At 34.7% G+C, this 15720-nt stretch overlaps 1 protein-coding gene across 3 annotated transcripts in view; it reads left to right on the forward strand.

Annotated features, from left to right (window-relative positions):
- Positions 1-15720, forward strand: part of CREB1 (cAMP responsive element binding protein 1) — an 87131-nt gene that overhangs the window by 42711 nt on the left and 28700 nt on the right. For all 3 annotated transcript variants that reach the window (XM_011993895.1, XM_011993896.1, XM_011993897.1), the window contains 4 exons: positions 4608-4708; positions 7318-7460; positions 12143-12325; positions 14371-14521. In XM_011993895.1, coding sequence (XP_011849285.1) covers positions 4608-4708; positions 7318-7460; positions 12143-12325; positions 14371-14521 — 578 coding nt within the window. The remainder of the gene's footprint in view (positions 1-4607; positions 4709-7317; positions 7461-12142; positions 12326-14370; positions 14522-15720) is intronic.

Here is a 15720-nt window from a genome sequence, read left to right on the forward strand (position 1 = left end):
AAAACAAATGTTTATTGGTGACATGCTATGTGCCAGTCACTGTTCTATTTGCTATAAAAGACAGCAATGAGCAAATAATATGAAGATCATATTTTAATGAAAAGAGACAGACTATGAAAAAATAAAGTGTGTCAGGTGAGAAGTACGAGAGAGATGAATAAAGCCAGGGGAAGGGGATGGAGAATGATGTGGAGGGAAGGGTGTTCTACTTTATGTAATGTGCTCAGGGAGCACAGCACAAACCAGAAGGCAATGAAGGAGGCTAAGGCACGCAGATCCAAAGGTTTGGAAGTGAGGGTATACTTGGGATATCGAGGAATAACAGAAAGGTATGGTTGGAATAGAGTAAGCAAGGAAGGAAGTGATTGGAGATGCAGTTTACAACATAAGTGTTAAAATTTCAAATCTAAATACTTGAAAACCCTAGAAATAGAACTTTCTAAATTGTTTAGAAGTCTTCCAGAGTTTCAGCAGGTGTCAAACTTGTTTGTTAAAAATACAAAATTGTAACCCTTTCCTATTAACATGCAATAAACTGACTTAGAGCCAGCGAGATGAAAATAATAAACTAGATAAATCTCATTGAAAGCTTGCATAATTGGTAGATGAAAATGATTATTTAGTAAGCACACCTCAAACTCACCTAGTTTTGTTATCTACATGAGTTTTCTTTTTCAATGCCAGCAATTGTTAAATCACGTTTCAGAAAACCCAAGCTTAGAATCTGATTTCTAAATGACTGTTATAAAGTGTTAAATGAAGTCAGACTCCGTGGCTCATGCCTGTAATGCCAGCACTTTGGGAGGCCAAGGCAGTCGCATCACTTGAGCTCAAGAGTTTGAGACCAGTCTGGCCAACATGGCAAAACACCATCTCTACTAAAAATGGAAAACTTAGCCAGGGGTGGTGGTAGGCACCTATAATCCCAGCTACTCGGGAGGCTGAGGCACAAGAATCGCTTGAACCCAGGAGACGGAGGTTGCAGTGAACCAAGATCATGCTGCTCTACTCCAGCCTGAGTGACAGAGTGAGACTCTGTCTTAAAAAAAAAAAAAAAAAAAAAAGTGTTAAATGATTTTTTAATGAAGCATATTAAATCATGTCATTCTCACTATCCTGAAAAACTACATTATTTATCTTTAAGAAATATATAAATTTTTAATATTTGTGCTTATCCTATCTCTTTAAGAACTCTTGTTTTATAATACAAATACTTAAAATTTAGAAATAAGAAAAATGTATGCCTATGTAAAATTTTTCTTACTTATAAGAGATACATGCAGATCAAACGAGTTTGAAGATCATTGATCTAGACTTTCAGTAAGCTTCCTGATCCAATGAGTAAAACATTGTATCTAAGGCCAGGCGCAGTGGCCTGTAATCCCAGCCCAGGCAGGACGATTGCTTGAAGCCAGGGGTTCAAGACCAGCCTGGGCAACATAGCAAGAACCTGTCTCTACAAAAAAAGTAAAAATTAGCTGGGAGTGGTAGTGCATGCCTGCTATCCCGGCTACTCAGGAGGTCGAGTCCAGAGGATCTCCTGAGCCCGTGAGTTTGAGGCTGCAGTGAGCTGTGATTGCATCACTGTACTCCAGCCTGGATGAGTGAGTGAGTGAGATCCTGTCTCTTAAAAAAAAATTTTTAATTAAAAAAAAAAAAAAAAAAAAAACTATATCCAAACCATGAGTGTCAACTCTACCAAGGGAGAGTACTTAAGTTTCCAGAGGACCATGTATAGTTTTAGTAAACATCGAATATTACCATTGTTTTGATTGGTTCTAGTTACTTTATAGTTTATTATAAGATTTCAAATAATCAAAACAGAGTCCTCCACCTTTTCAATATAAACAGGTAGTATGTGTTTAAATAAACCAAAGTTGAGAAATGCAGACCTAAAACTTTATATCTACAAGTGGTAGTTTAGCTTTTTGAAAATTTCTTGACTTACAAGTAGCCAAAATTAAAGACCTATTGAAAAAATTCAGAAAGAAGTTAATAAGTGATAGGAGATGAGACCAAAAGGAAAGGGTTCCATCATTGGAAGGTGATGATATGTGATGTTTATAATTAGGATATACTTTTTCATATGTATGTTTTTCTGTTATTTGTAAAATAGATTTTTGACATGAGTTTTATTGATCTCAGTTGTGTGGGTCCAGTATGATTTTTTTTTTAACAGCAGTTTTAGGTTCACAGCAAAATTTAGAGGAAGCTACAGAGATTACCTATGTACACCCTCCCCCAACTCCGTGGATAGCTTCCCCTATTCTTAACATCCGCCCCCCCAGACCAGTACGTTTGTGTTATAATTTGATGACCCTACATTAACACATCATAATGTCCCAGAGTCCATAGTTTACATTAGACTTCATTCTTGGGTTGGTATATCCTGTGGCAGTATTTTTATTATTGATTAAGTGATAGATTAGGGACTCCATAGGAATTGGCTTCATGGCTTACTTGTCTTCGGATGGTATTCCCAAAGAGGAAGTGTTGTGTTCATTTCAGTGGTCTGAATTCTCTTTACATTTACAGAGTTACAAGCACTAAATAGTGATAAGTTAATTCCTTCTGTGTGAATTGACAAAATCTTATAGGTCAGAGAAAGGCAACCTTTTTTTTTTTTCCATTAAGGGCCATAGATCCAGAGTTAGAAAAAAAAAAAAAATTAAAAGATACAGATTTAAAAACAACATTAATTTGTTTCATTTCAAAACTATCCTGTGGGTAGTTTATATGGCATGTTTTGATGTTGTTGTTTTAATGAGTTCCAACTTGGAAGGGGGCGGGGGGTGTTCCTTAATCACTATATGTCCTTAAGAGAAGGGTGTAAGGATGGGGCATGTGAGAGTCAAGCAGTGAACACAGAAAGAGCCAAAGAGGAACTAAGTGAATTCTGAGTGGAGTATTAACGAAGGAAAACAACACTTACCACAGTACTATCCACTTTGAGTTCAGTCTTGTTATTCCTTGAATTTCTGATCCTTTGCTCGGGCCTTTTCATAGTTCCTGATCTTCTATATATGAGAAAGTTTGTGCAGAGACTCTTGTGTGGGCTAGTTACAGCAGCTACTGATTAACGTGAAACTTTTCTGTGTGCTCCTTTGGCAGTAATTACAGGATTATTACTCTGCTGAGAATCACAGACTAAATTCAGCATTACTAATCTTTTTATCTGTCATTTGTGAATTCATTATATGTTGCCTGTTGATTTTTAGGTCTTTCAGACTACGTAGACTTTAAAGTCCTTGAATGGGGCAAATTACTTCATTATAAGTATGCTTTACTACAAGTTACTAGATTTACCTGGTTTCATTTTAAAATGAGCCTGCATATCACAAAGCCCTGTCAAAACGAATGCCCACTTGGGAGAACCGTTAGGCTCAGACCACACATAGAGTACACTTGGAATTTCTCAAGAACCTCTGAATATGTTTCCTTACTGCCATTGCCATACATTTTGACATGGAGCTAACCTACATCGACCCTTTTGTCTTGGTTAAGTATAATTCTTAATCTGACAGCATAATGTGTCCCTAGTTCAGGAAAGACCATAAGGTTTCTGCTGATTAGAGAAACGTGGGCAGTGTAAATTTGACAATCAAGCAACTTAGGTAAGTGAACTCTTCTAGTCTAGAAAAGGTGTGAAAATGCCACTGGTTGCTGCTTCTGACAAACCTGGTTTGAGACTAGGACAGTCTGGTTTGAGACTGGAACCACCAGGATTTTGATGCTGGTAAGGATCTCTAAAATGGAGGTACTAAATATTGACAGTGGCTCCACTACTTCCTAACTTTGTGACTTGGGTGAGTTACTACTTTGTATCTTAGTTCTTCCATCTATGGAATGCATATAATAGTATAGTACCATCTGGTGCCTACATTACTATGAGTATTAAGTAATATAGTATATGTAAATGCATTCACATAACACCTGGCACATAGTCATCTGTAAATTCTAGTTTCTATCATTAATATCCCATGTAAAATTTTTATTCACTTTATTACTTTTCAGTCTAGGGATTCTTCTCAGAAATGCATAGTTCTTTACCTTGAATTTTTACTTAAACGTGATTATAGAATGCTAACTTTGAAACATGTATGTTAGAAGTTTTTCCTAACTTGCTAGGAACAACTGTCAGGGATGTGATGATGGATCGCCAGTCTTACTGTATAACTGTAAATATATTAATAAGTGTTTATAAAGTTAAAGAATAATATTTGTATAGTCACTATATAGACTTAGTACCAAATATTTAGCCATCCATTTTATCCCTTATATCAGAAACCTTATTTTAGTTGGTAGTTTTGTTCCAACAGATGTAAGAAAAAACTGATAAGTAATACTGATGCATTCAGGATTGATTACATGGAGTCCTGAAAAAAAATTAAACTGTAGCTATTTTAGGTTCTCTAACTTCATCTTAGTTTATAGGGTAAGTAAAGGGAAGGGGAGAGTGATTGGTATGGTTGTCTCCCATAAGAACTGATTTTTTTCTACTGAAGCATGTATAAAGTTTATATATGACTTTTTGTATTTGACTGTTTAACAAAAATTTTATAGGAACTAAATTTGATTATCAAGATAAAGTTTTTATTTATTTTCAGATTTCAACTATTGCAGAAAGTGAAGATTCACAGGAGTCAGTGGATAGTGTAACTGATTCCCAAAAGCGAAGGGAAATTCTTTCAAGGAGGCCTTCTTACAGGTATGGATTTTAATACTTAGAATCTAAGATGTGGAGGAAGTCTTAGGTAGTTGCAGATAAAGAGATGTCAGAAGACCAGTTAGTTGCTCAGGTCAGTTCTTTATAGATTACTTTTCTTCATCTTGAGTTATTTGTCTCAAATAAAGTGAAGCTTATCCTACAGAATAAGAAGAGCACTTGTTACTCTCACCAGTCCTGATTTTTTTTTTTTTTTTTTTTTTCCTGTTTCTGTAGACTGTGCTGGCTGTCTTTCTGTTGAAAAATGTGGAATACATTTGATAAGGTTATAGCATTTTTTAGTTATAAGCCAACTCTGAGGCTCTGTTATTTATCTGCTTAATAACACATTGCAAACCATTTTTTATGCCATGGTGTTTAACAGATAGCTATTAATTTGATAATTATCTCAAGAAGATGCTTTACTAACATCCCCTAATTTTAGGGGTAGTTTACTGTAATTTTTGTGTTCAGTTATTGATGTTGCCTAGTCTATGCCTTGCCTCCAAGGTGAACCAAAACCGTTTTTTAGTGTAAAAATTAGCTCCACATTAAGTATCTCAGGAAGGACAGTTCCATAAATCTTGACACGTTTACTTGAGCGTTTAAGAAACTTCAGACTCATAATTATCTTCCTTCTTGTTAGTGTAAATTATTTTTATTTTTGTATATTTCTGTTTTTCAAAGGGGTAGTTTTTCCCCCCGCTTGGCTATTAAACTAACCCCTTTCTCTGTCCTTACAATTAAATTAAGAATCCTAAGTGACTAACAATAAATTGATTTTGAGGTCTAAGAAATCTTATATTACCAGTGTATGTTATATGTATTTATATTCATAATTTATTTTAAGTACAGCTAGTGTTAGATTTTAACTTTGAAGTGTATCTCATGTTAGTATATAACACATTTGATCCTGAAGCAAATCCAACCAAATACTACTAGTAAAGTAATTACCTAGGTAAATATAAAAGCCAGGATTATTATAGTTTTGGTTTGTAACTCCTTTTTTCCTATGTGATTTGAAAGACAAAGGCATAAAACAGTAACTATAAATTTATGTGAATAAGCACATGATATAGGAAGATGTCATTTTTTATAATAGCATAAAGGGACAGAGTTTATAACTATTTTGTTACAAATTTAAGATACCAAAAATTACTTGGGTTAGGGTTTTTAGGGGGTTTTTTCCCCGCCTTTCAGTGTGATTATGTTGTTCACTTGAAATATGGTATGGTTCTTTTGTTTTTGGGTTCCATTTTAGAGTTTCTCCACTCATCCTTGTTGCTTTTTTTTTCCTAGTAAGTGAAACATTTAACACTGTACCAAAAGTCAGAATTGCACAAAAAAGTATACTCAGTAGTGCCTCCCCATTCCTTCTGTCGTTTTCATTTCTTTCCTACCCATCCCCAGTAAATAGCTAAAATCATTACTCTCTGGTTTATCCATCCCAATTTTTTCTCTTGAACAAATGAGCAGGTACATGTATATTTTCTTATTTCCCTTTTTTCCTTACACAAAAGATATGCTATATCCATTATTTGGATGTACCATAGTTTATTCAACCACTCGCCTATATATAGGCATATAGAGTGTTTCCAGTATTTATTTTCTTTTTTATTTTTTTTTTTTCTATTTTAGACTTTGGATATATATCTCCACTATTCTGCAGTTACAAACAGTGCTAATGGAAATAATCTTAAGCGAGTTTATTTTCATATTGTTGGAATTGGGGTGAATTCCTGGAAATGGGATTGAGGCATGAACACCTATATTTCCTTAAATATCACCAATTCCTTATATCGGGGTTGTGCCAGTTTCATACTCCCAGCAGCAATGTATGAGAGTGTGGGGGTTTTTTTGTAGCTTTGCTAACAGATATTGTTAAACTTTTTTGTTTCCCAATCTGAGAAGTGAGAATTTAAAAATCAGGTTTTGATCTTTTTTCCCCTTAATTGATTGTTGACTTTTTACTTTCCGACTGTGTGTGTGTGTTCTTTGAGATGCAAAAGATTTTTTTTAATGTAGTCAGTCTTACTATTACCCTTAATTGCACCCTTCCTTACGTTGATATTAAAGAGAATCCATCTTTTTTTTTTTTTGTACTTATTTGGGTTCATTTTGACATCTAGATCAATCCCTGACCCATGAAGAGTTTATTCATGTAATTTATATATTTTAAACTTCTGCTGGCTGGGTGCAGTGTCTCACACCTGTAATCCCAGCACTTTGGGAGGCCAAGGCAGAGGTGAGCAGATCACCTGAGGTCAGGAGTTCGAGACCAGCCTGGCCAACATAGTGAAACCCCGTCTCTACTAAAAATACCAAAAAAATTAGCCAGGCGTGGTAGCAGGCACCTGTAATCCCAGCTACTCGGGAGGCTGTTGTGGGAGAATTGCTTGAACCCGGGAGGTGGGGGTTGCAGTGAGCCAAAATCGTGCCACTGCACTCCAGTCTGGGCAACAGAGCAAGGCTCTGTCTCAAAAAAAAAAAAAAAACCTTCTGTCCTAAGCACTACCAGCTTTCCGTCAGTTTTCTCATCTTTAACTATTATTTGTATTTATCCAGTAAATTTTACTTATATTTTTAATTATTCTAGTTTTCTAATTTTGTAGGAAAATTTTGAATGACTTATCTTCTGATGCACCAGGAGTGCCAAGGATTGAAGAAGAGAAGTCGGAAGAGGAGACCTCAGCACCTGCCATCACCACTGTAACGGTGCCAACTCCAATTTACCAAACTAGCAGTGGACAGTATAGTGAGTAATAGACAATTTCTGTTTCAAAAAGTGAGGAGAAAAGCTAATTGCTGCATTCTCTTCAGAGAAACCGTATAAGTGCCAAGTCTTCTCAGTTTTGCTGCCATTATTATATTTTCTTTACTCTTCACTATGCAAAGTTCTGTAATGGTAGTATTTTCTTTTCTTCAGAGAGTTCTAGTTAGGATTAGTCAAGTATATAAGCCTTTTAGATGTCCTTTTGTTTCTGTGCAGATGCATGAAAAGTCTGAAGTTTTTGAACCACTAATTGAGACCCTAGGTTTTAGTCCTCATATGTGTTGAAAAAACATGAGTATTTTAGATTTAAAAAAATCATTCCTTGAATATATCTCTGTATTCATTTTAATAGTTTGTCTTGCCTTCTGAAAATAGCATTTTAATATCTTTGTATTTTAGAATGTTTCAAGTGGGGATGAGCATGGCTTGGTTGAGTCAGCACATTCAATTACTCCTTTTCATATGAAAAGATAGTAATATACTTTTTGGCCCGCAAAAAGCAACGATTGCTCTTACAAAATTACAAAGTTTTCATTTCTATGATGTCTCTGTCTGGCACTTAGGTCTGTCTTCTTATCTTTAACCAAAATCTATTATAAGGTCCTTTTGAATTTTATTTTGTTTGATCAAAAGCATTTGTGTGAATGGTACTTTTTTCTCTTTTTCCCTTTTTTTTTTTTTTTGCCTCTCAAAGTGCTTTATTCATTCAGTGATTTTTTTCATTTGGATTTGTTTATTAAACCCAGTGCTGCCCATTTATATCCTTTCCCCCACCCATCTTAGTTACAAATTAAATGTACACATTGAAACTTCTTTACTGAGTTTGTTTCCTAATGCCCTGAGGGAATCTGTATCAGAAATATGCGTAAAAGCTTGAGGCTGGGCACAGTGGCTTACGCCTGTATTCCCCGCACTTTGGGAAGCCACAGTAGAAGGATCACTTGAGCCCTCCAGAAGTTGAAGACCCCATCCCTATTTATAAAAATAATCTAAAAATTAAGAAATATGCATGAAAGTTTGACCCCCATTGTTGTTTTTTAATTCCAGTTCAACCTTGGTTTGCATAACTCTAATTTGCATTCCCAACTGTATTAAAGACAAGTTCTCAAGTAGCAAACTTTTTAACTCTGCAGGCTGAACCTTTTGAGACTAAGTAGAGGGAAGGCATTTTTGACTAAGCTTTTATCCACTATGCTCAATTAGCTTAGTCATCTTTTTTCTTCTTAAGATCTTTGTGGAAGATATAAAGTACAACTCTGTACCTACAACTCTATATGTGTGTGTGATTTTCAGTTGATAGCCTCATACCAGATGCTTTCAGTTATTCAGGATGTGTATTCAAAGACATTGATACATGATCTTTATTTTTCCCCTACTTCAGCATACCTGAGGGATACAACATACTCCCATCAGTAACAGATTCACTATTACAGAGATTCTCACTGGAACTAGGAAGCATGCTCTTTAGGAAAGAGGCCTATCAGAATCTAAAAAGGGGAAATGAACGTTAGAGAAGTGCCACCGCCCCCACAGATGTTTAATTTGGTACACTCCTCTCCTCCAGCAGCTGAAAATTGCTAGTTTTAAGAGATTAAGCCAGGCGCGGTGGCTCTCGCCTGTAATCCCAGCACTTTGGGAGGCCAAAGCGGTGGATCATGAGGTCAGGAGTTCAAGACCAGCCTGCCCAACATGGTGAAACCCTGTCTCCACTAAAAATACAAAAATTAGCCAGGCGTGGTAGCGCATGCCTGTAATCCCAGCTACTCAGGAGGCTGACACAGAAGAATTGCTTGAACCCGGGAGGCAGAGGTTGCAGTGAGCTGAGATCGTGCCACTGCACTCTAGCCTGGGTGACAGAGCAAGACTCCGTCTCAAAAAAAAAAAAAAAAAAAGAGAGATTAATACTTTGAAATTATAAACTTTGTTCATTATTTTTATCCTGTGTCCTCTCTGTATATGCACACATGGCTTTGATGGAACTGATTTAACATTATATTCTTGATTTTCATGACGAGCAATATAGTAAATACATATACAGCAACATTTATATATTTCTTATAAAATGAACATATGGTTGTTGGAATTCACCATAGGTATATAAACACACATAGTTATGTATTTTGTTTCTTTAATAGCTGCATTGTGTTTCACTGTATAAATATAGCACTTATTTAAACATTCTTCTGCTGTTGAACATTTAGGACATTTCTACTGTTTCAAACAATGCTATGAAAATATCCTAAGAGTGGAATTATCAAATTAAAGCATATCCTCTGCAAGTACCCTTCCAGGTGGAGGCATGAATTTCCACTCCTTCCTTAAATTGGTTATTTTATTAAATTCATGTTGTTACTAGATTTATCTGTTACTTGGTTCAGTGTCCCAGATAGTAAAGTCTTATTAGTGATTCTGCTCTTAGATAGAAAACTTGTATCTGTCATTTTGAACTTGAATTTTTTTGTTTCACTAAATAAAACTATGACTCATGATGTTTCCCTCTTTATTCCGGCCACTCAGATTCTTAGCTAACTTTCTGTTTAATTGTATTACTTTCTTAGTCTGGATTTTCTTCTACAATTGTTTTATATAACTAAAGATACATCCATTACTTGACTTCTATCTTTTTAATTTTGTTTTAATGAATTGTGTTTTATTGAAAGCTATCTCAAATATTTTGAGAATAATAAAGTATATACATAAATATTATAGAGAAAAACCAGTAGGATTAGACTTCATTTTCCAAAGTATTTTCATATACATGACCTCATTTGATATTTACAAAATTGTACTTAGTGGCTAGAACTCAGATGCTTTTATTTTTAGAGAAGAGATAACAGAATCAAATAACAGTTTAGTGATGGCTGGGCACAGTGGCTCGTGTCTGTGATCCCAACACTTGGGGAGGCCAAGGTGGGAAGACTGCTTGAGGCCAGGAGTTCAAGATCAGCCTGGGCAACATAGCAAAACCCTATCTCTTCAAAAAAATGTTTTTAGAAAATTAGTGGGGCCTGATGGCCTGTGCTAGCTACTTGGGAGGCTGAGGCAGGAGGATCACTTCAGCCCAGCAGTTGGAGGCTACAGTGAGCTGAGATCTTGCCACTGCACTCCAGCCTATAAAACAGAACAAGACCCTGTCTCAAAAGAAAAAAATTAAACTGTTCAGTGATGGAACTCACACTACAACTCAGTCTTGTCATACATGGTTTACTATTTCTGCTTTCTTCTTCCCACCTTGAGTTTACTGCTCTGTAGCCAAGAAGAAAGTGGTATGTTAAATACAGTAGAATTTACTCATTAACTCTAAATGAGAAATTGTGATTTGTTTCTGTTAACCTTCTGATTCTTTCAAGTAATCATGCAAAATTAATCTTAGAATAGTTCTTACTCATTTTTCTCCCTGCCTAAGAGAAGTAAAACTTCTGGGATTCGCTAAACTAGATCCAGTGTATATGCCAGCGTCTTAATTTTCACAAGTATCATTTTGCTAAACTTATCACACTGTAGCCATTAACTCTTCTTATTTCTTGATTAGGCAATAGATAATCAATTTCCCATGTACAGGTGACTCAGGATGTTATATCCCATAGCTGGTGGATAACTGATCCCAAACTAATTCCCTTCTAATGGACATGCTTAATCAGACATGTTGACTTTCCTGCATTGTTTACTTTTTTCTTAGTTAAAATCAGTTGTACAGTTTTATATGTGATATTGTGATTTTCTGTCCTTCTCGTTCTGAAAAGCTTGACCCCCTACAGGGTGAATTGTCTAGAGAGGATATTGCCACCTATCTAAATCCTTCTTCCAAATAAACAATCTAATTTTTAAATTAAATTTTTCTATGTACTGTAGCATAAAGTTGATTTAGTTTTTCATAAAGTGAAATATCTACTAGTATGAGCAAAAGTTGACTGATTTATTGTTTAACAAATGAATGGCAGGTGTGGCTAATTAGGGCATAAATAACGGGTTCCATATGAAAATGTTTGGATATGTATTAAATAATTTAGAAATTGACAGTAAAAGATTTTTTTTTCTAAGTGATGACCTTGAGCTCTGATTTTAAAATTCCATGAGAGACTGTTGATAATTAAGTTCCATAGGATATTTCAGTTGTTTCATTCAGTAGATTAGATACCATTAATGAATTTCTACAAGAGTTAGGGAATAGAATGCACTGATGAACTGCTTTATTAGTTATATGTTAAAACAACCATTTATTGGGTGCCTATTTCATGGCTGCCACTGTGCTAAGTGTATGAAAGTAGATAAGAAAATTCCTACTCTCCAGAAATTTATTTATTAGTGGGACAAGTGTTAATACATTATGTAGTTAATGCTGAAATAAAACAAAGGATCACAGAGTGGAACCTCTGCAGAACCAGATAACTTCAGAAGGAATTTAACATTTTTCCATTTAAAAAATTGTTAACAGGCATTATTATTATAAATTAGAATGCAGTTCATAGAGTGCATTTCTATTGTAGAAATTGAATATGGGTTTCCTGAGCAGCAAGTTACTTGAATATATCAGACACTTCTTGGTGATGTTATTTGCTGTAATTTCTCCTAGACTATTTTACAAATTATTCTACATTGGATTTAGTGTTTTAAAAGTCTTATATGGTATTAAACTTGTAACAATAAAATCCATTGGATTTTAGTTGCCATTACCCAGGGAGGAGCAATACAACTGGCTAACAATGGTACCGATGGGGTACAGGGCCTGCAAACATTAACCATGACCAATGCAGCTGCCACTCAGCCGGGTACTACCATTCTACAGTATGCACAGACCACTGATGGACAGCAGATCTTAGTGCCCAGCAACCAAGTTGTTGTTCAAGGTAAGGGACTTCAGAATTCACAGGTGTGGTAAATTCTTCAAAATACTAAAATTTTATAAACTCACAGAAAAAGTAAGTATCATATTACAAAGCTCCATTCAAATGTAGTTAACATTTCTTCAATATAGATAGTATTTTCCATGAACTCTTCCATTATTCCAATTGGACCAAAATGTCATGGCATAAAAACAACTATTTTCAGTTTTTAAAATATTGCATCTACCTTTAACATCTTTACTATTTGGGGTAGAAGAAACAGGACAGGTTAGAAGGAAAGACCAGGAAATCAGGAGTTAGAAAAGATGGATTCTATATCTAACTGCATGAACCTGCTATGAGGCCTTGAGTAAAAGCTCCTCTGGGCCTCAGAAAAGTGTTTTGTTTTGTTTTTATTGTTTTTGTTTTGTTTTGTTTTCATGTGTAAAATAAGAGTTGCACTAAATCTCTGAAAACAGTCTTTAGAAGTTCAGGATTCTGTTTCTCTGCTTTTTATTCAAAAGAAATTTAAATCTTCTGAGATCATCAGTTTTTATTATTATTTTTTTTTTTTCTAGAGATATGGTCTCACTGTGTTGCCCAGGCTAGTCTTGAACTCCGGGCCTCAAGGAATCCTCCTTTCTTGGGCTCCCAAAGTGTTGGGATGCCTCTGCACTTGACCCAGTTTTTATTTCAAATGAAAACATTATATTCCACAAAATCTTATACCATCTTATGCTGTTCTTTAGAGAAAAAGTAGTTGTTAAATTCTTGACAAATTATAGAAGTTGCTTTTTTGTTTTTTGGGGTTTTTCTTGGTTTTTTTTTAGTTTAATTGTTTTTTTCTGTCTATTTCAGGAATCTTTATGGATATCAGTTAGCCATTTCTCTTTGGATTCGTTTGAATATTTCAGGAATATAGTTAATGCCAGGTTAGAAATTTGCTGATTGAGGAAATAATAATAAATCTGTTTCTGAAAATATTTTTATAAATGATAATGTATTTTGCCTGTGTTAGGTAATGACAGTTTTATCCTTTCACCATGGATAATTGAATAATCCTGAAACACCAACTGGAGAGAGTCATAACTTATTTAAAGAGCCCTAATGTTTACAGAATATATTCTGTTATTAAGCGAGTATTTGAAAAAGATACTATTTTGCTTATTGATGAGAGTAAAACACCTTTTCACTTTACATGCAGGTACTCAAAAATTGTAAAGCAGGATGTCAGTGAATTTGAATTCTGAACGTCAGTTTGAAGATGGTAACATGTTTAGTATATAAATCTTTTCCACTCAAAGCATACTTTTTAATTGATATTAATAATTAATATTAATAATTTAATAAAGACCTTCAAATTTTTTAAGTAACATTAGGTTCCTTAGGAGAGCATATTATTACACTGTTTTTAGAAGCAGTTTGACAAATAGTGATTGTGTTTGTTTTTACAAATGGTGAATCAGAAAAATAAAACTTCAGTTTATTTAGTCATTATCATTTACATTAAAACAATATGTTTTCAAATAATATAATTGGCATCAGGTGATACACTTTTTCATACTTTCAGTTTTGTTTTAATTCAGAATCTATAATAGTTGACCATAATGCTTTATCTTCTTTTTCATTTTGCTATTTTATGAAAAATCATGGTCGTTTTTATGTCGTGGCAAGAGTCTACTTGAAATTTTTTAATATGAATTTACCAATATCAAAGGAAGACATTGAGGACTATACTCTATCTAGGAAGATCATCCAAGCTGTGCCCCACTTACCTTTTAGACTTAAGGTTGGTAAGCATGTTAACAACAGAATAGAACTGCATTCAAATGAAAAATAAAATATAAGATCCAGCAGACATAGGTTACTGTAATAAATACATTACATTGGGAATTATTTCTTAGTAGTGGCGCAAAGAATGCTGATTCTTTCAACACTTTAGCCAGAATCATCTTTTCTTTTTTGTTTCCCTTTTAGTCCAGAATACATGCTTAGATTGATGATTGATACACATAATTGAATCAAGTTGCAGTGTTTCTGTCTTACACCATAATCACTGTTTCTTTCAGCTGCCTCTGGAGATGTACAAACATACCAGATTCGCACAGCACCCACTAGCACTATTGCCCCTGGAGTTGTTATGGCATCCTCCCCAGCACTTCCTACACAGCCTGCTGAAGAAGCAGCACGAAAGAGAGAGGTTCGTCTAATGAAGAACAGGTACATATACTGCATTTACTTAGATTGTTGTGGGTTAAGTGTGTCGTCACATTCTACTGGATGTGTATCTTTACATCTACTGGTAATAGGATCTTTGCATTGGGTTTTTTTTTTCCAGCAGAATTAATGGATCTTGCTAAACTTTATTTAATGAGCTGCATTTATAAGATAGCTATAGGATTATGGGTCAATCTTTGATCATGGAGTAGTTTTCTTTCATGCAGTTTCCCCACAGGAGATTTAATGCACAACCTTCCTATGTTTGCACTCCAACCAGCTTGCCAGGTTATTTCAAAATGGTTTCTTTTCATATATAGTATTGTTCAAGAAGATCAAGAGTTTCACATATGTATATTAACTGTGTGTTAAATTTTATCTATATTAAATTTACTTGATACAAAGTAAATGTATGGTGGCCAGTTCATGTTTTAATGAATAATATCTTTACTCAAAATAATAACATTTTAACACCTAAAGATTCTTCAAAAATATATTCTAAGAATACCACATTATGGAAAAAAATCTTAAAATACAGTCTTCAAAAACTACTACCTTCAAAATCTATGAAATGTTGGTAAAGCAGTTCTCAGAAAGTAACTTCATTGCTATAAATGATTTTGCCATCAAAAACAATAAAAACAAGTTACTAAATATTAGTTTAGAACTTTCATATAGAAGTGACCGAGACAAACAGAAGAAAATGAAAATAGGGTATGTAAAGTTTTAAAAAGTTTGAAATTGATGAAAGTATTTCACTGTTCATCCCAGGATACTTCAAACACTGATAAAGTGAAAGAAGCAGGGCTTCCAAGTCCTAGTCCTGTCCCTCCATTTTGGGAGACGGTATTAACCTTCTATACCTCAGGTTTGCAAAATGGGATTCCAGCACACACCCAAAGTATTGTTTTAAGAGTCAAGTAAGATAATTCCTTTGAAAGCACTTTGTAACTGTAGTGCTCTGTTGAAATGGGTGTGTGTGTGTGTCTGTGTGTGTGCAATTTCACTTACAGCTCAGATCAGCTTTTTTGTTCCTAAAATATTCTTAGCTGTCACAAGGTTAGTAAATTATATCTGAACTCAGAGAAAAATCTGTCTGGCAGAGATTTTTCTCTGATATTAGAAAAAGAGTTACAACAAGCCAAGTGACTTTTTTTTTTTTTCCTCCTGAGACAGTCTTGCTCTGTCGCCCAGGCTGGAGT

The sequence above is a fragment of the Mandrillus leucophaeus genome, unplaced genomic scaffold (assembly GCF_000951045.1).
Source record: "Mandrillus leucophaeus isolate KB7577 unplaced genomic scaffold, Mleu.le_1.0 Scaffold436, whole genome shotgun sequence".
Lineage (NCBI taxonomy): Eukaryota > Metazoa > Chordata > Mammalia > Primates > Cercopithecidae > Mandrillus > Mandrillus leucophaeus.